Source organism: Sturnira hondurensis, unplaced genomic scaffold, assembly GCF_014824575.4.
Source record: "Sturnira hondurensis isolate 20B ecotype Veracruz unplaced genomic scaffold, ASM1482457v3 Scaffold0008761, whole genome shotgun sequence".
NCBI lineage: Eukaryota > Metazoa > Chordata > Mammalia > Chiroptera > Phyllostomidae > Sturnira > Sturnira hondurensis.
Window position 1 is genome coordinate 1,463,832 of NW_028081392.1, and position 24,122 is coordinate 1,487,953.

The window sequence follows — 24,122 nt, forward strand, 5'->3', positions numbered from 1 at the left end:
GGAATAAGTATTTATTGAGCAACTACTATTTCAAGGCACTACCCAGCTGTCAAAACAGACAAAAATGCCCGACTCCTGGAGCACATCCTCCTAATTGCATACATGGTGCACGGGCAGCCTGGAAACCAGCTCTGCCGTGCCGAGCCGAGGCTGAGCCCGTGCAGCGGCCCAGACTCTCTGACTTGGAGGAGTTTCTTTCTAGTGTGCACAGGGCATGTGAGGTTCCCAGGAGACTCTGTGAGTGTTCGCATGCAGGTGCACACAAGAGAGTGTGGCCCTTCATTCAAATGTTTCCCACTCGGGCGCTGGGAAACTTCAGAGAACGTGCGGACCCCAGGTCCAGCCTTTGTCCCCATGAAGTTACAACCATTCTGCTCACCCCACAAAGTGCGGACGATAAACTCCCTCAGCGCCCACGACAGCTCTGCCTTGGGCCAAGGCAGGAGCTGGGAGCTCGGGCCTTGCCTTGACTTCCTGTGATGCCCTTCCCCTACCCCCTGCAGAAAGGCAGCCCCCAGTACCAGTTGCTGACAGTGCCCGAGCACTCACCACGTGGCACCCTCGTGGGCAACGTGACAGGCGCTGTGGACGCAGATGAGGGCTCCAACGCCATTGTGTACTACTTCATTGCAGGTGGGGCCTCCTGGGGTCAGTGCCCTCCCCACCCTAGGGCTGGAGATGACCCCAGTATGCCCTGCCCTGGCCCCACCCCTCACCCTGTGCCATGCTCCTACCTTCAGCTGGGAACGAAGAGAAGAACTTCCACCTTCATCCTGACGGGCGCCTGCTGGTGCTGAAGGACCTGGACCGGGAGCACAAAGCTCTCTTCTCCTTCATAGTCAAGGCTTCAAGCAATCGCAGCTGGACACCCCCCAGTGGGCCCTCATCAGACCTGGATGTGGTCACTGACCTCACCCTGCAGGAGGTGCGCGTCGTGATAGAGGACATCAATGACCAGCCACCACGCTTCACCAAGGCTGAGTACACTGCAGGTGCCAGGACCGGAGCCTGGGCGCAGGGTGGGCGGTGGCCCCTGCCTACCACTTACACCCACCTGCCCACTCCCACAGGAGTGGCCACTGATGCCAAGATGGGCTCGGAGCTGATCCAGGTGCTGGCTCTGGACGCGGACATTGGCAACAACAGCCTGGTCTTCTACAGTATCCTGGCCATTCACTACTTCCGGGCCTTCGCCAATGACTCCGAGGACGTGGGCCAGGTCTTCACCATGGGTAGGGGTCTGGTCACACAGAGGTGGCCTCCAACCAAGACCTCTGTTGCTGCACTGACTACAGTCTGGAAGACATGGGGGTGGTCTCCTCAGGCACCAGAGTATGGATGGCCGGCCAGCCAGCCATGTCAGTCCTTCCGTTCATTCACTCACCGCTTATTGTTTGTCTATCTAGCCGGCCACCTATCATTTATCAATCCTTATATTCAACCACCTATCCATATCTGCATCTACCCACCCACTTCCTTTTTTCCTTCTCTTCCCATTTCCTCCTCTGTCCGTTATTTATCTGCCCATCTGCCCGTCCGCCCATCTGTCCATCCTTCTCATCCATCCATCCATCCATCTTCCCACTCTCCTTCCCATATACCCACCTGACTTCCCATTTGTGCACCTCGCCCCTCCATGTAAGGCACTGTGCTAGGCTCTGGGGAGCCAAATTCAAAGAGCGTACTTGTACCTCCAAGTGTGCATGTCTGCTGTGTCGTCCCCTGGGTGGCTGGCCGAGCCTGAGTTACGTTCTAGAAGGTGTCCCAGTGGATGTCCCATTACCTTACTTCCGGTCAAAACCCCTTCCTTGATCTTCTCTGTCTGGAGAAGTCAACCCAGGCTTCTTGGCCTGGCATTCCAGGCTCACCAGGTCTTCCTCCTAGTCCCCCTTTCCAGATCCTCAGTCCCCTACTATTCCTCAGGGCCCTGTGCCCAGCCAAACTGAACTGCACATCATTCCTTCACCTGCTCTATACCATCCTTCCTTAGGCCTTTGGTCCCTTCTCTTTGCTTCCTGAGATACAGTCCCGACCTTGACCTCTGCTTTCAGATGTGCTCCCCACAACCATCCTTCGAAATCTAGTCCATAAGCCACCTCCTCCAGACACACAACCAGACACCATCCCTTTGTCCTCTGAGCTCCCTCTGCTTTTATTTTAATAAACTACAACACAGAGAGGCTAAAGGTCACACAGCTGGAAAGTGGCAGCTTTCAAACCCACATCCACTGTCTTCTAAGAGAAGACTGGGCAGGACCTCCTGTGCGCGTTTCTCCACAGAAGAATTCTGAGCTGTGCATGAGAGAGAGACACACACAGACACTAAGGAGGCTCAGAAGGACCCCAGTAGGGGATACCAGATTCCCAAACTCATCAGCCTCAGGCCAGCACACCCACCATTGTTCTGTTTAATATGTAGAATGTTTAAATAACAACTTGGGTCAACAGTTAAAAATCAGGAGAGTTCACCAGAAATCTGCAGAAGAGGCGTAGCTCTGGCAGTACAGGCTGCCATTCCACTGCCCCTACCCGCCCCTGCCGCCCCCCACATAACAGCCAAGCGCAGCTGGCACTGGGCTCTGCAGACATCTGGGGCCTGAGATGCTGCAGGCCCCGCCTGCCTCCCCTCAGTGTGTCACCTCTGGGTGATTCTGGGGACACCGGGTGGCCCCTGAGCTGCTCCCCACCCATGGGCTCTTCCTGCAGGGAGTGTGGATGGCATTCTGCGCACCTTTGACCTCTTCATGGCCTACAGCCCTGGCTACTTTGTGGTGGACATTGTGGCCCGGGACCTAGCAGGACACAACGACACAGCCATCATCGGCATCTACATCCTAAGGGATGACCAGCGTGTCAAGATCGTCATTAACGAGATCCCCGACCGTGTGCGTGGCTTTGAGGAAGAGTTCATCCGCCTGCTCTCCAACATCACAGGGGCCATTGTCAACACCGACGACGTGCAGGTGCCCACAGACGTGCAGGGTGCCCACCCTGGGGCTGGGGGCGGCGGAGGGAGAAGGGGCAGGAGGCCACTAGGAAAGACAGGTTATTGTGGAGAGGTAAGGGGCACGAGAAGGGGTATATGCCCCCTTGATCATTTCCTACCTGTGTAGCCCTGAGAATGTCCTTCCAGGTCACTGGGCCTCAGTTTTCTAACCTGTAAAATGGGGCGCAGCGTGGTGAAGTAACGGGCATCGTGCTTGGGCCTCCACGAGCACTCGGTAGTGCTGGGTTATCGGTAAGGCAGGGCAGGAGGGGCTTTCAGAAGAGGCCTGCCCATCCCTTACACATGCCACACGCTGTGGTGCCCCTTCTTGCCTAGTTCCACGTGGATACAAAGGGTCGGGTGAATTTCGCACAGACAGAGCTGCTCATCCACGTGGTGAACCGAGAAACCAACCGCATCCTGGACGTGGACCGGTGGGTGGGGGTCCGTGCTGTCAGTCTGCCTCCCTGCCCTGGAGCTGGGGAGGGGCCCCACTGACAGAAACACAGACAACACGGTCAGGCCTGCTGTGTGGCACTCTCCCCACGAGGCGGGCGGGTTCCTTAGAGAGAACAATGTGGGTATGAGCAGGGCTCTGCTCCTCTATGCCTTACTCTCCCCATCTATAAAATGGGAGCGTTACACTGTGAGAATCAAACAGGATTCTGTATGAAGGGACGGTGAACCCTGTAAGACACAAAGCTACCATAGCTGGGTGGGTTTCAATCTTCCAAGGCGTGGTGTGGGAGTCGGGGTGAACTTTAGGGGTCCAAAGCAGGAACTGAGCAGACTGGCCTGACTGCTCTTGGGACGGCTGAGGATGGGAGCTGAGGCACCTGCGCCTTGCCCTGCCCAGGGTGATCCAGATGATCGATGAGAACAAGGAGCAGCTGCGGAATCTTTTCCGGAACTACAACGTCCTGGACGTGCAGCCTGCTATCTCCATCCAGCTGCCTGACGACATGTCTTCCCTGCAGGTACCCCTGGGGGGCACCTGCCCCTCCGCCCCCTTGCCACCCTGGGGGCTCTCACCTGCTCACGCCTGGTCCCATTTCCCCAGATGGCGATCATTGTTCTGGCCATTCTCCTCTTCCTGGCTGCCATGCTCTTCATCCTCATGAACTGGTACTACAGGACCATGTGAGTGACCCCTGTGCCCGTGCCCTGAGACTGGCCGCCCAGCCTGCTCCTGGGGTAGCTAGGGAGGCAGGCAGTGCCAAGAGGCCAGCCCAGTCCCAGCCTCTCTTACCAGCGCTTCTCTCTGCCTCTCTCCAGACACAAGCGGAAACTCAAAGCCATAGTGGCTGGCTCTGCAGGTGAGCAAGGGCTGTGATGGGTCGGGAGGTCAGAGGGCAGCAGGGGCTCCTGGGGAACTCACAGGCCCTGGACCGGGCCCAGGCTCCCACCCCTCCATGCCCCCAACCGCTCCCTGCAGGGAATCGAGGCTTCATCGACATCATGGACATGCCCAACACCAACAAGTATTCCTTTGACGGGTGAGTGCGGCCCCGAGCCCTGCCTGCGGCCCTCTGGGCAAGCCTGCCAAGGACCTGGCAGAGGCAGCGACTTCCCTGCTGCCTCCTAAGCAGTGAGGAAAACGGCCTGGCTGACACCTGGGGTGTTGGTGCCCCCTGGCGGGCAAGCCTCACCATCTCTCCGGCCTCAGAAACTCACCAAACTGGGCTCCCCACCCTTGATAGGCCCTGAGTTCGAGGGTGGCAGGGAGTTGACTTTGGTCGGTGGGTACAGAGCAAGGCCTCCAAACTGAAGCTCATTCAGATGGGCATGTTATCCTGTCCCAGTGCTAGTGGGACCCTAGGGGGGGGACACACCCACAGGTGCCATGGGGAAAGGGGCCTACCTTTGGCCCCTAAACCCCTATTCTGTGCAAGGCACTACAGCCGGCGGGCCAGGGAAACAGGAAGGGGTGAGGGGTGAGGCTGGTAGAGCCTCTGTCTACTCGAGCCTCCCAGCCTCACCCCTCCCCACTCCCACCTGCAGGGCCAACCCAGTATGGCTGGATCCTTTCTGCCGGAACCTGGAACTGGCTGCCCAGGCTGAGCACGAGGACGACCTGCCAGAGAACCTGAGTGAGATCGCCGACCTGTGGAGCAGCCCCACCCGCACCCACGTGAGCCAGGCCTGAGCCAGGGGCAGGGTGGGCTATCACGAGGGACAGGGTAGAGGTAGGCTCGGTCTTCGCCAGCACCGGCCAAGGAGCTGTTTGCTAGGAGGTGGGTCCCTACCCTGTGTGCGCACGCACATGCCACCTCCGGTCCAGCTAACAGCCTTTGTCCCCAGGGAACTTTCGGACGTGAGCCAGCAGCAGTGAGACCCGACGATGACCGGTACTTGCGGGCAGCCATCCAGGAGTACGACAACATTGCCAAGCTGGGCCAGATCATTCGGGAGGGGCCCATCAAGGTGAGCCCTCCCTGCAGGCTCCCCCTGTACCCCCACCCCCAGGCCCCTGGCTAAGCTTGGACCTGCTCCAGAAGATTGAGGGAGGGAAGAGTTTTCTCCACCTCCAGGTTCAGCTAGACCTGCCCTCCACTGGGGCAAGAACACCAGAGCAAAAAGGGACCTGGGCACTGGGGCTGACCAGGGGCTGCTTGAGCCTGAGGTGCCCTCAGGACCAGGGCGCCACTGAGAGCTGTCGCCAGGCTCTGCTCCCTCTACACTAGGGTTAGAGGCCTGCGCCTCCGAGATTCCCAGTCAGCTTCTATGGCCCCCTTGTGTCATGGGAGTGAACGAGGGGTGGGGAGGCCAGGGAGGGCTGTGGTGGGGGGTTAACCCTCTCCCTCCCCCAGGGCTCGCTGCTGAAGGTGGTCCTGGAGGATTACTTGCGGCTCAAAAAGCTCTTTGCACAGCGGATGGTGCAAAAAGCCTCCTCCTGCCACTCCTCCATCTCCGAGGTAGCGGGAGGGCAGGGGAGCTGTGTGCCGTGCCCCAGCCCTGGGGGTGCTCTCTGTCTCTCTCTCTAGCTCTCCTGCTACCCTCCTCCTCCTCAGAGTCCCTGGGGCTCAGCAGCCAGGACCAAAAGACAGCAATGGGTGGGGGTACAGAAGAAGGGCAGGGGGCTCTGCTTCCTGGTTCTGCAGTGGGCTTCCTACGCATGGGTGGGCACGAGGGAGTGTTTCTCAGACTCGAGGAACTTTAAGAATATACCTTCAGGGGGTGACGTGATTTAAAGAAACTGGCTATAGGGTCAAATACGTGTACCTATGCTTTGTTTGCCTGTGGTGATAAAGTGCTAGACTTTATCTAAAACCCAGATTCCCAGCTGGGTCAACATCCTCAGGTGAAATGGGCTGAAGCTGGGTTCCACACAGAACGAAAGCGCTATCTGTGGGTCCCCACTGCACCCCATTAGTCCCCTCCAACTTCACCTGGGGACACTTTCGGCCTGGCCACCAGTGTTGACCTTGCTTGAGACCAACTCGATCACAAACCCAACACTACAGCTACATCACAGGGTTTTTATAGATCAAAATGAACACACAAAATTCAAGACTCACAGGAGCCCATACTCCCAAGAACACAGTCTCCCCGGTTCTGTGCCCCGTGTGAGAAACATTGCTGGAGGCTGGACGGCCCTCCGCACAGGCCCAGGGTTCCCCGTGCGCAGTAGGGCGAAGACGGGCACACAGCAGGTAGGGCTCCGGAGCCACCCGCCTGCTACCCCTTGGGCACAGCTCTGAGCATGTGGCGGGCCCTGGACTCTTGCAGTTGATCCAGACGGAGCTGGAGGAGGAGCCAGGGGAGCGCAGCCCGGGCCAAGGCAGCCTGCGCTTCGGCCACAAGCCACCACCTGAGCTCAAGGGACCCGACGGACTTCACCTGGTGCACGGCAGCACGGGCACACTCCTGGCCACCGACCTCAACAGCCTGCCCGAGGATGACCAGAAGGGGCTGGGCCGCTCGCTGGAGACACTGACAGCTGCTGAGGCCAGTGCCTTTGAGCGCAATGCCCGCACGGAGTCTGCCAAATCCACGCCCCTGCACAAAGTTCGAGACGTGATCATAGAGAGCCCCTTGGAGATCACGGAGCTATGACGACACGGACTGTGCACCGCACCAGGACCACAGGGTGTGGCCCCCTCCTGGCCGACCTGGCTCACGGCCTCGGGTCGGTCCGGTGGCGGGAGCCGCATCGGCAGCTCAGATTCCTCCTCTGCCAGGCGCTCATTCAGTATCTGATCTCTACCTTCACAAAATTTGTTATTTTTTTAAGAAAACTCAACAAAAATGTTAAGAGTCTAAGGACGAGGTAAAGAGTGTCACTGGGAGACCAGGAGTTTAAAGACCAACTCAGCTCAAGCTGAGCTGAAAGAGGCCAAGCAGGCCCTCTGCCCTCTCCACCCTGGCCGGTGCCACTCCCCCCCCCAGGGCCCCGACTCCGACTCCGGTTCTTACTGCATTTCTGCCACATTCCTGGCGGGACATCCGGGTGGGGGCAGGGAGTGGTCTCTGCCTCCCCACATGGACAAGGTTACTGCCCACAGACCACGCTCTCCATCGCACTGGCTTCCCGAATGTGCCCAGCTCATACAGAAAAATGACTGATATTTCCCTGGGTTTTGAATATAGAGTGTTCATCTGTGTTCCTTTTTAAATTAAGTTATTCCCTCAATATTTTCCCCTTGGTTTGTTTCACTGGTACTCACTGAACATTTCTGGAATGGTCTGAATTTTAAAAAGAAAAGCAGCTCATGAGTAACTGGCACTCACTTTGGTTGATGCCCCGCGTGGCTGGGTGGGGGGCGCGGGGGCGCAGGGCACAGCGGCCGGGCCCAACCGGCCAACCCGGCCAACCCAGCCAACCCAGCCCCGGGTATTTCAGGGAGGGCAGGGGCAACTTTCTTTACCCACTTTGCTTTCTTTCTCTGACCAAGCGGTGCCACGGGACCGCTGAGCACCTACAGGCCCATGGCCTTAAAGAGTGTAATCAGAAACCAAACCTCTGGCCGAGGTAGCACAAAAACACTCAGATCTGATGGACCAGGCTTTATTGTTAAATCACAGAAAGTCAGGTGCAAAACAAAAATATTGTTAAGTCCGTTTAATGGCAATTGCAGGTCTTGCTGCCTTCTGGCCAACACAGGTGCAACAGCGGTCTCAGCCACAGCGGAGAGAGGCCAAGGCCCCCACACAGCCCCCAGCAGGCCCTCTACCTGGAAGCCAGAGGCTCGTCTTCCACATATATGTCAAAGTCAAAAAGAATAGCTCTGAAATGGGTCAGAGGTGGGGGCTGAGCCTGCCCAGTGAGGTGGGAGGCCCTGGGCAGCAGAGCAGGGCGCAGAGCAGGCCTCGGCAGACACAGGAACAGGCCTGAGGGTGTCACCACTGCCCACACGTTCACACACAAAAGCCAGGCCCACCGGCCATCCACACAGAGCCAAGAGGTTGCATCCAGGCAGACTTCCCCCGCCCCTCCCCAACCCTAAACAAGGCATCACCAGGAACGAGACAGGAAAGCTGGATCAAAGGTTCACTCAGGGACAGGGAACCCAAACCCCACCCAGGTCTCCGGAGCGAGGGGCCTTTCCAAAATCTCAGTGCAAGCTACACAGGTGAGAAGCCTCATCATTTTGAGCCTCTCACCTTTTACATAAAGCTGCCTGTTTTGCTTGCTTGGCTAGCAGCCAAGAGGGCCAGGAAGCGGGGAGGCACCCTCCTTGGGTTGAGGTTCTGCCAGCATTCAGGGCCCCTTCCTCATCCCGGTACCACCATGCAAGGGCGCAGTGTGTCATTAACCATGTAGCAGAAAGAATGGGGACACCCAAGCAGCTACATCAGGGTGGGCTGGGCACCACTGCAGGACAGCAAGGCTACTGATAAGGGAGATAAGAAAGGAGTGGGGGAGGGGCCTATTGTTATAACGAAGTCGACAGGTCATTCCTCCAGACACACAAGTACGAACAGATGCAGTAGGTTCTCCAAGACGGAACATTCTTTCTAGTTCCACACATGACGTTTGCAATGCTCAACGGCCTGACAGGAGAGAGAAAACCGGATTAATCTTCAGGAGCAAACTGGCCCATTCATGCATTAGATATCACCCCAAAATGGAGCCTGTTCATCTTGCCCTACATTAGCTGGATGGCACCTGACACTGAAGACCCAGGACAGCATCTCATGAGGTCATCAGTTTGGGGGACTCAAAAGACAAGCATCCAGCAGAGCAGATGCAAAGCAATGGAGTGTTTTGCAGATCAGCCACCAGGCAGGGAGTCACAGGTGTAAGCCCCAGCACCAGTGGACAACCCACACTGGAGGCCCCACGCAGGACCCCCACCCCAGTCAGAGGCACAGTCCAGCTCAGGCCTTGAGAGATAGACCCTCAGGCATGTTCACCCAGGGCAGCAGCAGAAACCCACTCCTCCTCTGACATGCCATGGGCTGGGGCCTGGCTGCAGGCAGGCACTGGACACAGCCAGGATGGTATCACCACGGCTCCCCGCAGTGGACCGAAATGATGCAACCTCCCCCACCCCAAAGGAGAAAAAGTTGCGCAAAAGAACATTAAGCAATAAAGGCAGGAAAGTACGTGGGTCACCCAACTGGTGGCCAGCCACCCACCAGGATGTTGCCATAGCACACTGGGGCTGTTGGGCAGGTGCCAACTCTCATGGCCTTTCAAGAGCAGCTCTGCTTGGCCTTGGGTACAGATTCAGGCCAAGCTCCAGCCAGGGCAGAAGTGACCGAGGGACATGAGGACTTATGCAAGAACTGCAGCAATGAAGTCAAAGGGCCTTGTGCAATCCGTGGGGGCACCTCATGCAAACCTGACCCTCTCAAAGGGAAGTAGAGGCGAAAGCAAGAAAGCAGAAACAAAAATATCCACTTATTCTTCACCCCTCAAAGACAAGAACGCAGCTGGGCTGGCCTTTGCCAGGCAGCCAGCCGTGAGTATGCCTAACTGCCTCTCTTGACCTCTGTTTCCCGCTAACAAAGGCACGGCAGACAGCCAGCGGTCCCGGAGGCTCCCGGGAAAGCAGGCCTGTGGGGTGGGTGCCGGGCTACTCACGTTGCACAAGGTGGCTGTCTCCATGTTCTGGCACCAGTAGCCTGGGCCCCAGACACACCTCTCTGTTCCCAAAAGAGGCTTACGGGCTGCAGGACAGACCCCAATTTTCTGTTTGGTGAAAAGGCAAAACAGAGGAAGAATTAGATCTGCCCAACTAAGCCTTTTCAAACTGAAGTTACCAGCTTCTAACCTCAAGAATCAGAACTGATGTGCTCCTTCAAAAACACCGAGGTTGCTGAGTGAAGTGGTGGGGCCTGGAGGCCTGGCTCTCTGTCTTCTGGGCTCTCCCACACCCCCTCCCCAGAGACTCTGCCCCACGGCCAAAACTCTCAGAGGGCCCTGCCGGGGTCCCCCAGCGCGCGCCAGGTCACGCCGCCCAGCAGAGCTCACCGAGCACACGTAGGACGGCTCCATCACCTCCACCAGGATCTCTATCAGCACGGGCTCGTACTCAGTCACAAACTGGTCACACTGGGAAGCAAACAGGACATGGGTCCAGGTCTAGGTGTGCCCAAGCAGAGTGCGGGCACAAAAGGGCAGGACATGATCTTCTACAAGAATGTCCGACACTGCCAACCCAGCAGCCCCAGTGCCTCCCTTCCCAGGTGCCACCCCCCCAACACTCGGTCTCATTTGTTTATGCTATTTCCCCCCAGTGGCTCCATCTGAGCCAACAGATTCCTCTTAGAAAATTTCACTGGACGCCATTCCTACAGGCAGAAATGGCTCCAGAACGGTAGGCAAGAGCACAACCAGTGAACCATTCAGCTCTCATATCCCCCAGGTAGGCTCTGGTTCTGGCAGGAAACAGCCTGGGCACACCTGCTTATTATACGGGTCAGGCAGGAAGTTGCAGCCTTTCTCAAGAGCAGCCAGGATCTCCTCCTTCGTGCTGTTTTTCTCCAGGTTCTGGTCCAAATAGCCAACCAGCTTCTTACACACCTCACAGAAGCCACCGTCCTCCTGCTGAGCCACGTGCACTACGGGCGAGAGTGCAGGCTCAGCACTGGCAGGGCCCCCCCCCCCCGAGCCCCAGGGGCTGGCGGCCTCCCCTAACGGGGCTCACCGGTCAGCGCCTGCCGTCTCTGCGACGAGCAGAGGTGGAGCAGGCTGCACACCAGCTCCGGGCTCGCCTCTTGCAGGAGGATGGACAGGATGGACCTGCCGTAAGTGTCCACCACCTCTTGGCACTCTTCCGACAAGGATGTGGGCAGTTTTGAGCATATTTTATCAAAAGCGTGAATTATTTCTTCCTAAAACACAAGAAAATCATGTGGGGAGGTGGAAAGCTGAGTAGGGGTGGGGGAGATTTGGCAAATACTAACACGACTGGGAACCCAGTCAGCAGCAAGGTGCCGTCTCCTCCATAAGAGCCACAAAGCAAGGCAAAGCCGCCTCCTCCGCCCCGGCCCAGGGGGATCCACAGACGCAGAGAGGGCACACAGATTCCCAGGCTGGGGGCCACCACCGGCAAGTGCCACGCCAACCTCTTCTCCTGGGTTTCCACACAACGCTACTCTGGCTCAAGACAGAGCAGAGCCCCCTCCTTCCAGGAAGGCAGCCATCCAGCAATCCACACACCTCAGTCTTGTTGCTGTCAATCAGCTTGACCACCTCCTTCACCACGTACTCACACAGCTCGCAGGTAACATCAGGCTTCGCCTGGACCGAGTCCTTCTGTTCAGAGGATAAAAAGAAGTTACTTGAATGCTGAGACCCTCACCTCACCCCTTGGTCCTGCTCCTCTCAAGGAGGGGGACACAGAGGCCAAGGACAGGTTAGCATCACAAAGGGCCACTTCCCACTGAGCTCAGGATGAGGAGGTGTGGCTTCCTCCCGGGGTCTCAGTTCCAGGCCCTCTGGATTTCAGGAGATGGGAGACCCATCCCTCTGGCCAATTCTCTGCCACAGCCTCCCGCCTCCCCGCCTCCCCAACCCAGAATTTAGACTTCAGTGTGAGCAGTGAAACTGTCCCCCTCCCCAAAGAGCTGCCACGTGATGTTGTTTGGCTACGATTACTCCATCATTCAGCGCCCATCCCAGGGCGTGGGTGGAGGAGCGGGAACAAAGTAAGGACTTAGAAGCCAGTTTTAAACGCATTTCAGGTCTGCTCTTGGGCGTCAGTCAGGTCTCACGAACACCTGACACTGCTTTTCTAGAGCCTGCCTTTAACGAGGCCCTACTGCTGACTAGGACGTCCTTCGACAACAGAAGCATTCTCCACCTCCTCCGTCAAACACAGCAGTCACTGGCCACGTGTGTTTAACAGGCACTTGAAATGTAGCTAGCTAGTGTAACCAAGGAACTGATTTTTTTTTTAAATTTTACTTAATTTAAGTAGCCACATGTGACTAGAATGCAAGCTATAACTGTCCATTTTCTCTGGCCCTTAATTCTGTCAGCCGGGTGGGCCAGGGCCTACGAGCATCCCAACTGGGGATGCGGGGCAGGCACCTTAACCCGCCCTGTGGTCCTCCCACTGCACGTGCTGAGAGAAGTCAGTGGAGGGAGAAGACGGCTAAAGGAGAGGGACGCGGCGAGCTCCGGAACGAGAAGTGCGCGCACATGCCAGCGCGAAGGTATCAGGTGACCTGGGCCCGTAAGAACTAGGCCGCAAGCCCCACGAACAGGACAGCCCTGTTCACCACTAGAGGCGGGCTGTTCTGGGCCTCAATCTCTAAAACACTGCCTGACCCACAAGCCATGATGAGTATAAACTGACTGGAATGAAGGAGGCTCTTCACCAAGTGACACCAAACACACTCGTGCGTGTAGACAGCACACCCCGAGAGACTTCTGTTCAAGCCGCAGGGTGGTCCGGGTGGGATGCCCAGCTTGCACTGTGGCTACGGTGTCTGGGAAGATGAGAGGGAGGCCGCAGAGAGCACATCTAAACAGGTCAGGTTGTGGGGCTAGGCACCGAAAAATGACCTTGAGTGACGTGCTCTAATGTAGACTCAATCCCATGAGCCCTAGGGTTTATAACCAAGGAAATAAATGAACTCAGCATGCCGCTGGCCAGTACAAGACAAAGATACCAGGCACCTTAATGGGCTCCACCAGTTCCAGGGCAGGGATGACGTTCTCTGAGACCACTTTGGCAGGGAGCAGAGGCTGCATGGGCACCTCCTTGACCTGGTCGCAGAACCCAACCAGTCCACAGATGTCTTTGGGTTGCTGAAGAGAGCACAGAAAAAGGAGTCAGCTGTACACCCTCACCAACCACCCCTTAGGCCCACCCTCTCTACACAACGGTCAGGGTGCTAAGGGAGCATTCTGGTCCCCATATCAAGGGCTGACTGCCCACCCCAGCCCAGACAAGATGCCATGTTAAATCTAAATGAGCTCATGCAAATGCAGATGGGCCAGTCTCACAGAAAGGAAGAGGCCGCACAAAGCTCTGAGGGGAGAGGAGTCAGAACCACTGTCTCTGCTCCAACCAGGGGGCACGCAGGGGAGCCAGACTCCCAGCACCTTTAATGGGGGACCAATCACCTCCAAGGACACCGCTGTGCTTTAGAACCTGCTTTTCAGTTGAGCTCAGGAGGAAATAAGCTCTATGTTCTTTCTAGAAGACTATGCCCATAAACTAACAGAAAGCCGAGTGTGTTAGAACTGAAACCACACCAGATCATGAGATGGCAAGACACTTAAAATGATGCATGAAGGGGAAGTGTTGGCTTTTTTAAAAACCACATTCTACGTTCACAATTTCACACACACAGTGCACGTGAAAACCCAGTCACCCAAATTAATGAATCCTTTCACATCACCAGATTTACCCCCCTTTCCCAACCAGACACCAAACCACGGAGACCCAGACAGTTTAGACAACATCTTGACCATTGCACCACACGGTGGCCAAGAGCAAGGGAGGTACACAGGCTCCGTACAGTCTGCAAACTTAATGCAACCAGCAACCACCTCCAGGCCCAATGGCATCTGACTCCCGCCACCAAACCAAAGAGCAGCGGGAACGGGATTGCTAAAAACGAGCCCTGTTCAGGGAAGAGAGCCAGACCATGGCCGTGGGTCACCTTGCTTTAATGCCAAAAAGGCTCTAGGATTGATCAAATCCTAGAGTGGAGGAGTCTGAAAGTGGTCTGAAGTACCCTCTCCGGCACACTTTAATGTGGGGAAACAAAAGGGAGCCAAAGATACGGGGAGCTTCTTAGAAAAAAGGCAAAGATTCAGGAGGTGCATGGCTGCTTTGTCTCAGATCAGCTTTGTTCTAGTAACGCCATGAGAGGGCCTAAGTGAAAATTTGGGTATTTCAGCCAAAGTCCTCTCCCACCAGATTTCAAAAAACCTTTGAAAAATCTTCAGTTCCATGCTTGGAAGGAGGCCATGCTCAGGACAGCCCCCAAAGGGCACCCGGCTCAGTAAGTCTGGTCTGATGGCCAGTGCCCCACTCCACGCCACAAACAGAGCACGCAGGCAGCTTGACAGGGCCCCGGGACCAACAGGACCCCATCGCCCAGAGGGGCGCAGTCACAATCAAGAGATTGTTTCCAATGCTCTGGATCCAGCAGACGGGGAAGAGTCTGCTCGCTATTTGCAAATGATTCGCTCATGCAGGAGAAGCATTCCAGGGTTACGGAGAACAAGACTGAAGACATGCAGGGCTCGAGTCATGACAGAAACAAGATCCCACCGGAAGTTGGGCTTACAGTGAGGAAGCTGAGGCACCTCCGGGACCACCCGCAGTCCCCTGTCATCACTCTGGGGGTCTGCATCTGGCCCCCCTGGGCTCTCATTCTGTTCAGAGTGCACGGCTCTGAACAAGGGCCCCTGAAGGGGAGATGAAACCCCCAACTCCTCACTCGCTGCATCACAGGAAAGAGACCAGAAGCCCCCCTGCCGGCCCGTGAGCACAGAGAGGGACCCTGCCCTTCGCAGCCTCGCCTCGTGTCTGTCAGGGGGAGTCATGCCACACACAAAGACTAGCCAAGGAGCAGCACACCACCACTACAAGCAGGACTCCGTCACATACCTGATCCTGCTGTTGAACAAAAAACAGGAAGTCGGAGATAAAAATAAGAGAAAGGAAAGGACACAACAGTTAAGAAAAGATTAAAATAACGACAATCAAGCTGTCACCCAGGTGTAAGGATGCCGACGCAGCCACAAAGCAGCCACCTACCTTGCTCCTGCAACTGAGTGCACACGGGCCCGCCTCCGCGGGCAGGCCACTCTCTCCAGCCTGCGTGGGCACCGTCCCCCCGCCCCTGACACCACTTCGTGTGTGAAACATGGGGAGGCAGGTCGGCCCCAAGACAACGCCACATCGGGAAGGGCTCTCCACCCCCAGAAGCCTGACCCCACCACCCCTGCAAGGCCCTCCCCTCGGGCTGGTGCCGAACCACAACATGGAACAAGACACAGCGCTGCCCAAATCAGGGATGTTGTCAAGTGGACGGGAGGGGTTCGGGACCCCCAGGCCCACGCTCCACGCAGGTCTTCCTGCAGCCTACCCCCAGGGGCCAAAGGCTAGCCTGGACAGCTGGTCTGACCCTCTATCAATAGCTTTGCCTTTTGATTCAGCAATTCTAGTTCCAATCACCTAGACTAAGGGAAAAAACGAATTCGGCTGTAAGAATGTTCGCCACGCTTTTACTCCCAGGGCAAACCTGAGAACAAGCTAAAGACACCCACCCCGGGGACTGGTTGCATAAATGGGGTCCTAGCCCCCAGTGCGCCACCACGCAGCAGCTTTAAAACCAACTGTACAAAGCATTTAATGACCAATATAACTTTAGATGAAAACTGCAAGCTACAAAATCTGAAGTAGTATATAAAATAGGACACCACTGATGTTTTTTAAAACCCCAATGATTTTCTATTTGGGAAGTGTTATCCCTATTTCCAAAGAATTAATAGGCAGAGTAATTTTTACAGTAAGAAATTTTTTTACTCAGCGATGAAAAAGCACTTACTAGATCAAGTCACACTAAAGGTTTATTTTTTCCTACCCTCACTGAACACCTCCGTAAGCTGCTTCTGAACAGGGCACAGCGTGAGTGACAACCCCAAAGGACTCCCCCGGGCACTGGGTGCAGTCCTGAGTGGCTGGCGCAGGGCCAGGCAGGGAGCCTCAGGGCTCTGCAGGCACTAGGGCCTCCACTACTGGACTCTGCTGCAGCAGCACGAAACGGGCATGGAGAAATCCCAGTAAGAGCATGAACAGCCCCTGGTTAGAGAATAAACTCAAGGACTGTAGGCCATCTCACATAAGCAAGCGTGACAGAAAGGAGGAAGTGCTACCCGCCCCCAAACCCTGTCGACTAGGCCTCCGGAGGCCTGAGCACGTTCCCGGTGGAATGATGCTCCAGACCCCCCTGCTCTGCACACCGGTTTTCTGCGTGGGGCCGGCTCGCTGCCGGTGCTTTCCAGCTTTAATAATGAGGGCTGCCCCTACCACCTGGTTACTCCAGAGCGAGTGTGGGAGCAGCAGTGAGGGACCCACTCTACGAAGCAAGACCCCCCGCCCCAGAATTCAGGCTGTAACACAGCGATTCTCAGGCCTGCCCGAGCGGCAGAGCAGACCGGTCCCATGAGGCCCAGGGTGAAAGCCAAATGCTAGTCGTCTGGTGGCCAGCTCACATATGCAGTGGACCAGCAGGAAGGCACCAGGGCCGTGCCGAGGGCCAGGCTAGGCAAGGGCAGGGGGCGGGGGGCGGGGGGCAGTGAGCTGCAGGGGGAGAGCCAGCTGGTCAAAGGGCTCATCTTGGCACCACTTAGTTTAACTCAAAGGTAAACAAGGAAAACGAAACCATAGTTTCAAAGTTCCTGGAAATCAGAAAGTTTGAGATAAGGGAAAACGCCACGGAGGACCCCGTCCCCCACCTACCATGTGCATCATCATCTGGATAGCCAGGTCGGAGTACTGGTTGATGTAGTTCTTGCACTGGGGACACAGAAACCGACGGCCGGTGAGGCTGGCTGCCACCCCACGCCAACAACCCCAGCACCCCCACCCCCACCCCCACCGGGGAGTCTCATACATGTCTGCTCTGGGAAGTTTTATTAAGACAAAAATGGCAGTTTGTTTCTAGTGTTGTTCCTTACATGATTACTGGGAGAAAAGGAAATCCTCATACAAGTGGTCTCCTTCCACTATTTTGTCTCAAGAGTTACGTTATATATACAAACGGAATCGGCCACAAAGGAAAGTACCCACCGCCCACTCCATCCAGCTGCTTCTACTTAAAAGGGGAAGGGAGTTGCTTGAACAATCTCCTCCTCGAAGCCCTTAAGATGGAACTTAAAACGGCACCCCGGGAAGTGAAGTCTTCGTGGCCCCCCTCCTGGCTGCAGGGCCCTGGAAGACCCAAGGCTCACCATGTCGGCCATGCCAGGCCCCAGGCGGTCACACTGCTCCCTGGCGTGTTGCACCAAGGCCTCGACAAAGGTGGAGTTGGTCCTCACGGCAGTCTGGATGTCGGTCACCAGCTGGACGCAGTCCTGGCAGACGTCCCCGCCAGCCTAGAGACACAGGGACGGGCAGGCTGCACAGTCCCACACTGACTAGGGATAGGAGGATGAAGGCTCCCAGGGAAACGTCCCGCGTGCTCACGAGCACAGAACTCCCTGAACAGTTCATATTGCGGTTTTACAGGCTCTGAAGCCACTGACAGTTTTAAAATCAATTTGACATTCATTTTAGTAAAACCTAACAGGGAGGGCAATCTCACGTATTTTAAAAATCCCAGTTCTAAAATTTAGTTTAATCTCATTTAAATACCCAGGTCCCTCAGAAAGTCCAGGACACAGCCACCTGGGGGCCGTCTGCTGCAGACGCCACAGTGTAGGAACCGCCTGCACACTGCCCCCTTGTGTGGACACCGGTCACGTCAGTCTCTAACCCAGCCACACGCGGAGCCCAGCAGCGAGGCCCGCTGCCTTACCTTCGGCTGGGGCTCTTTGCGGGGGCCATCCTGAGGGTAGAGGAGGAGGGGGATGTTGGCCATGAAGGGAGACACCACCTCAGCGATGTCCAGTTCTGGGATCTTATTGGACTCGAGCTGTTTCTGGTGATTGAGCTCTGCCAGGCGCTTCTGAAGAGACTGGCAGAGACTGAGGGAGGAGCACACCTCCCCGGGGTTGCTCTGGTGGGAAAAAAGTCCAGCTAGAAATCCTCTCCCCAGAGGAAAACAAAGCAGGCCGCCTGGTGCCTTTGAGTTAGTCCCTTCCCTGCACACACACCCAGTTCACAGTCGTCTCAAACGAACCCGCCCAACCCACTGCCCTTCCATCTCCTTCTTAGCAATGGCCTCAGCACCACTCCCTGCAGTTCGAGCCAGAAACCTGGAACACATCCCCTCCATCAGCAAGTCTAGTCCACTTACCCTCTAAGAAAATATGAGCCCTGGCTGGTGTGGCTCAGTGGACTGAGCACCAGCCTGTGAACCAAAAGGTCACTGGTTCGATTCCCAGTCAGGGCACATGCTGGGGGTGCTGGCCAGGTCCCCAGTTGGGGGTGTGCAAGGGGCAACTGATCAAAGTTTCTCTCCCTCTCTTTCCCCTCACTCCCTTCCTCTCTAAACATAAATAAAGTCTTTTTTTAAATAAACAAATAAAGATGCATCTGTCCATCTCTACTACCCCAGTACATCCGGTGCCTGACTATCCTGCCAACTTCCCTTCTTTCAAGTCCCACTCGGCAGGACCTAGACCAAACCCTCTCAAAAAGGTACCTAGGGTCACGGCACCCCCCAGCTTGAAGCCCACAAGGACTTCCTGCTGCACCCGAAGCCCTTAACTGTGGCCTAACAGGCCCTGCATGACGTACACCATGCTCCTTACCAGAGCCCTGGTCCGGTCTCAGGGCCGTGGGCCTCTCAATTTTTTAAGCACCTCTTCTTTCTTAGGGTTTTTCCAAATTCCACAAACCTGGCTTCTAGCTCATGGCTGAAAACCCAACCTCTGGCACACGGGTTACACACACTAGATACTTATTGCATGAAGGCTGAGAATCCTTGTTAGCGGAACCCACAAGTACATTCCCTGACTCACTCCTTAGGATAAAAAAATCACGGAAATTAAATGAATCACTTGCTCGAGGCAGGAGTTGCCAATCAGCACCTACTAACGTTATGCCGGTAGTAATCCCCGCCGTAATCCCGTGAGTTCCTGTTTCTGCTCGCCCCCTCGCAACCCCTGCAAGCTGCAGGCAGAGGGCTCTGCCGTGCCAGGGCCACTGTGGCTGCTAGAGCTGCAGCGAAGAGCTGCTGGGAAAACCCAAATGTGCAAATGGCCTTCCCACTCTAACCACTCTGTCCTGGTCCGGTACTTCCCTGGATCCCAGCAGCGCCTTAGAGGAAGACCTGTGCACCACCACGTACCATCTCCCCCTTAATCATGTCCAGGATGACTGGGAGGTAGGAGTCCACGATCTCCTTGCACGAGGCAGACATGTCCGGCTTCGGAAGCCAGTCGCAGGTCTTCTCCAAGTACACGAGGATCTCTTGCTAGAGAGGACACAGGCAAGGGACAGGTTAGGATGCACCTCTCTACAAGTGGGCTGGGAGCCAAGAGGCCCTCGACAGCTCCCAGAAAAGTGAGGGCTGGAAAACAGCAACCCTCACACAAAGAGGTCCTGGGGGAGGGGAAGGGGGTGCTGTCAGAGCAGAGGGGCAAAAAGCAGACCCTCCAATCCACAGCCTCACAGGCACAGGGAATTCAAGGGAGCTGTGGTAGCCAAACAGGCCCAAAGGCCAATGGCATGCCGGCAGAATCACAATCGGCCTTGGGTGTTGAACTTGGGGGAGTGGGTGAGTACACTCAGGCCTACAGCCTGTTTCTGTATAGCTTGTGGCTAAAAATGGTTTTTATGTTTTTAAAAGATGGGGCAGAAAAAACTGCGTGACAGAAACGGTGTGCGTCCCCCTGACCTAATCACACCCTACCTGGGCCTAGACCACCGTGTGTTAGACCCCCGGCCCCGAGGCACAGCTTCTAAGCACTGAACACATGTGGCCACATGGCCTCCACTCACACGGCCACACGCGCCCGTGGCAGCTCACCTCGGTGGCGTTGTCTTTCAGCATGTTGTCCGCTGCGGTGATGACGTCTTTACATATGTCGCAAGGAAGGGATTTCTAAGAGAAAAGGACAGGAGAGAGAGCAACTCAGTGTTTGTAGAGAGAGCAACTCGGTGTTTGTAGGGCATAACTCACACCGTGCACGCTGAAAACTCCCCCCCACTTTTCCCCGTTCTGTCTGGCCAGGGGCGCGCTCGCGGCCACACCTGACACACGGGCACGTCCTGGGGCCCAGCCAAAACAAGACGCTCTCGGACGCCACAGAGGAAAGACCGACTGGCCAGGAGACTCTGTGCCTCTACCGCACAGACGCACTTTTCTTACTCGGCGCACGAGGCACAAGCCAGTGTCAGAGGGACACTCACAGCAGCTGTGAGGAAACAGGCTCTGGAAGGTGAAAATCGGAGGAGCGGAAACCACCGAGATTGGCGACACAATGTGATGTCACCAGGGACCAATGTCACTATCAGAGTTAAGGGGTGGGGGGGGGCAGGGAAGCAAGCCCACCAGTGCTCCCATGCGCCCACCACACGGGCCCCGTCCCCTGCAGTTCGCCCGCCCCCCACTTCCTGGTCGGCGCTGCGCTCAGGTGGAGGCCACCTGTCGCCGCCCCAGAGCACAGACACAACACGCGTCTTCTGACAAGCCGAGGCACCCGTGGCCCCACGTGGCCCAGGACCATGGAAAATCCAGTTGGTTCTCAAAGTTCTCAGGGGGCTCCCTTCTTGACATGAACTGCTTTTTGACCCATGAGGAAGGAATCGACGTGCCTGGGTGAGATTAAGGAACACCGGTGATCTCAGCTGCATTCCGAGAAACCAGTCTGAACTTGGTCGGGCTAATAATGCGCATGGGACCAACTACGAGAGATTCAGGCATCACTCATGAAACTATCCTATCAAAAGAGAAAGATCTCAAGTCCTCGCCTGACACACATTAAACTTGGAAAGAGGATGAAGTATTAAAGACAAGGTCAGGAACAAATTAGAGACCAAATCCGAAAGCAATTGTGGCAGCAGGCAGTGTTCCAATGAATTCGGAAAATGCTTCTGAAAGGGAAGGGTTATTTAATTCATCTTTCTTCTCTTACTGATTCTCCTGGCCACTGACGAGTGTCAGAATGCGAACTCCGCTCAGTCAGACCAGGCCCGCGGCACAGGAAGCGGCACATCCCAGAGCAAGCGGAGAGCGCCTTCCGCGGGTGCAGCCAGCTGAGCCTGGGCGGCTCACGATGGGGTTCAGGTTACATGAAGGACGCGCCTGAGGCCTGTTGCTTTAGGGAATCCCCCACGAGTGTTAAGAGCCCCACATTAATATGCCATTTTTAACATCGTTCAGCCCCAGCTGGTGTGGCTCAGTGGACTGAGCACCAGACTGCGAACCAAAGGAGTCCCAGTCAGGGCACGGGCCTGGGTTGCAGGCCGGGTCCCCCCTAGGAGGTGTGTGAGAGGCAACCACACATTGGTACTTCTCCCCCCCAGTTTCTTCATCCCTTCCCCCCTCTAAAAATAAATAAATAAAATCTTTTTTAAAGAGTTTAAATGAAAAACAAAATCATGGCATTTTTCCAGTTTGATCATAGCCAGAAATAAAATTATAAATACTAAAGCTTTAGGGTCTGAATTAGTAGTGACCCAAACAGGCAGCTGAGAGAGACAGAGAAGAAAACATCAAAAAGGGGGAAAGGGCCTGAAACGCTTCGCATCCCCTTGCTGGGTGAGTGACCAAGGGTGAAAGCGATCCTCGTGTGCGCAGTTCCGGGAATGAGAGCTGCGAACCTGCTGCCGGCTCCTCACCTGGCACAGACAGGTGGGGTAGGCACGGAGGCCTGGAGGGCAGCGTGGAGCACGTGGCACGGGAGGGCCTCACGCCGTCTCTGCCACCTTACGCTCTCCAACCTCCATTCTCTGTGGTAAAAGGGGTACACCCACCAACAGGTGGTCCTGCCTCCCTCGCAGGGTCACCGTGGGAAGCAAACCAAATGAGGCAAAAGAAAGCGCTCTGCCCACGGCAGTGGGTACGGACGCCAGAACGGGACGGAGCGCGGAACTGAGGGCACTCACCACCGTCGGCTTGTTCCAGACGGTCTGCAGGCAGTGCTTCACGGCCCCACAGTCGGCCGCCGTCTTCACATTCTGGCACCACACCGCGGAGCCTCTGGTGCACTCTCTCAGGCCCAGGACGGGACTGGCAACAGCTGGAAGGAAAACCACTGTGAGGAGGTGGCTCGCCTCGCACACCAGATCCCCCTCAGGCGGTCACTCAGGGGGAGGCGCTGGCCTGGCACCCAGCGGGGCACTCTGGCTTGGGCCCCCCACCCCAGAGGCAAGCACGCAGCCCCACCGAACACGCTGTGTGGTCATGTCAGTCACAGGGCTGAGGGGATCAGTCTACGTGGCTCCATTTTTCCTCTCAAACTATTGACATTTTTAAAGCACATCAGGGAACATCAGACCTTTTAATCTTTATAACCTTAAAGAAAGTCCAAATCCTATGAGGTAATGAAAGAAATCACAGAAGACTGACTTTTAAGTATAGAGTTTAACTCCTGTAGAATGAAAATCAGCCTGTCTTTAAGATTCATATCCTTATTACACAGAAAAACAATCTGGAATGTTCTAACAGAAACACTTTTACAAGCCTAATAGTGCGCTTTTGCACATCAGCAAGTTGATCAGCGAAGTGGCGAGGCTACACAGCACAGCGTGAACTGCGTCCACTCAAACCGGGCACAGAGCGCGCAGCCGCGGTGGTGCGAAGGGACGGGCAGGGCTGGGGTCAGCGAAGCAGCCGGGGTCAGCCTCGCCCGAGACTGAGGAAACTCGGGTTAAAGAAGGGGCCATGTTGTGAAAGTTAAATTAGCCAAGGGAGAAAAAAACATAGCAGTGTTGTCGCTGAACGGTGACAAGTTTGTAGTAAAAGATGCATTCCTGTAACGCCGACGGCAGTGTGATGGGTTTTTCTAGAACTGAAACAATATCCCTCTTCAAAAAGTAATCAACTTCTAGAAATATGTTTTAAGGAAATTGAGAAATTCAAAAGGTAAAATGATATGCATAAATATACTAAGTATAATTCACAATACTAAAAAGTAGATACAATTGAATAGACAAAAACAGAGAAATGAATGCTATTCTTATTAAATTATGGGGCTGTTAAAGATCAAGACAATGTATAACAGGAAAATTCAAGAATGTGAAATTATGAGCTACACAAAAATCAGGAAAAGAACAGCAAAGCAGGGTGGTTAGCTGAATTATTACTTAACCCCCAATGTTATGTTGTATGTGCATAATTTTTTAAAACATTTTGTAAACTACCCTAAGAGTTCTTATTGTTTCTTAAAGGAGGTCTACAGTACCCTTGATTTTGAAATGGGAAACCGAAAACCCCTCACTAGGAAACATTGGATTCCTTCTGGCTCCCATCAGTGATGACTGAGGGGCGGGGGCAGACCCCAGCAGGGGGCGCCAGTGGCTTCTGGCAGGCCGGCTGTGGTGAAAACCCTGGTCACTGAGGAATGCATTTCCAACCCCAGCAGTCACACTGCACGTTGTTTCTACTTATAAGCTGAGAGAGGGCACAGTAATTCTACAGACATGTGACACACCTATGCTCACACACACACACACACACACACACACAGTATACAGCACAGGTGAGGTCAATAGGTGCTCTCCTTTTAGGAGAGGGAAGGAAATGAAATGCTATTATTACTAGCTGTCCAACCAAAGCTGTAGTTCCACAAACTATTTGTGAAGAGACCCCAAAAAGCACAGGTCCCCCCAAAAGCTGAAGCCAAATTATCTCCACCCTTTCAGAGACCAGCAAATGTACTATTAATCTGCTGCCCAGTCTACAGCTTTCTCTGCCCCTTGGTGACAAAAATCCCACCACAACTGGTTCATAAACCCGTCTGAACTAGCCACGTTCCAAAGGCTGCTGGCTGGAACTTCGGTTTCCATGGGAAAACATGTGCGAGATCCAAAACAGTACCAAGCCCCCCAGATGGCCCAGGAAAGTTCATCTAACCAGCAATGCAGGCCAGCTGAGCTGGGGGTGG

General features: G+C 55.3%; 2 protein-coding genes across 4 annotated transcripts in view; one reads left to right on the top strand and one right to left on the bottom strand.

Moving 5' to 3' along the window:
• CDH23 (cadherin related 23) overlaps positions 1-19,900 on the top strand; it is a 427,421-nt gene extending 407,521 nt beyond the window's left edge. Inside the window, exons 57-71 of the mRNA XM_037055825.1 lie at positions 504-633; positions 741-992; positions 1,071-1,232; positions 2,707-2,963; positions 3,323-3,420; positions 3,843-3,963; positions 4,047-4,126; positions 4,262-4,302; positions 4,422-4,482; positions 4,988-5,117; positions 5,288-5,410; positions 5,797-5,901; positions 6,716-7,053; positions 9,988-9,991; positions 19,888-19,900. Coding sequence (XP_036911720.1) covers positions 504-633; positions 741-992; positions 1,071-1,232; positions 2,707-2,963; positions 3,323-3,420; positions 3,843-3,963; positions 4,047-4,126; positions 4,262-4,302; positions 4,422-4,482; positions 4,988-5,117; positions 5,288-5,410; positions 5,797-5,901; positions 6,716-7,042 — 1,887 coding nt within the window. The 3' untranslated portion in view covers positions 7,043-7,053; positions 9,988-9,991; positions 19,888-19,900. The remainder of the gene's footprint in view (positions 1-503; positions 634-740; positions 993-1,070; positions 1,233-2,706; positions 2,964-3,322; positions 3,421-3,842; positions 3,964-4,046; positions 4,127-4,261; positions 4,303-4,421; positions 4,483-4,987; positions 5,118-5,287; positions 5,411-5,796; positions 5,902-6,715; positions 7,054-9,987; positions 9,992-19,887) is intronic.
• PSAP (prosaposin) overlaps positions 7,979-24,122 on the bottom strand; it is a 30,726-nt gene continuing 14,582 nt past the window's right edge. The window contains exons 2-15 of one of the 3 annotated variants that reach the window (XM_037055828.1): positions 22,123-22,256; positions 20,042-20,116; positions 19,361-19,486; positions 17,924-18,124; positions 17,358-17,501; positions 16,867-16,923; positions 15,010-15,015; positions 13,062-13,193; positions 11,598-11,693; positions 11,083-11,269; positions 10,839-10,996; positions 10,407-10,487; positions 10,017-10,124; positions 7,979-8,980 (exon numbers count right to left, since the gene is read on the bottom strand). In XM_037055828.1, coding sequence (XP_036911723.1) covers positions 8,945-8,980; positions 10,017-10,124; positions 10,407-10,487; positions 10,839-10,996; positions 11,083-11,269; positions 11,598-11,693; positions 13,062-13,193; positions 15,010-15,015; positions 16,867-16,923; positions 17,358-17,501; positions 17,924-18,124; positions 19,361-19,486; positions 20,042-20,116; positions 22,123-22,256 — 1,541 coding nt within the window. In that variant the 3' untranslated portion in view covers positions 7,979-8,944. Of the gene's footprint in view, positions 8,981-10,016; positions 10,125-10,406; positions 10,488-10,838; positions 10,997-11,082; positions 11,270-11,597; positions 11,694-13,061; positions 13,194-15,009; positions 15,019-16,866; positions 16,924-17,357; positions 17,502-17,923; positions 18,125-19,360; positions 19,487-20,041; positions 20,117-22,122; positions 22,257-24,122 lie in introns of all 3 variants that reach the window. The other 2 variants (XM_037055827.1, XM_037055829.1) reach the window with 2 other exon arrangements.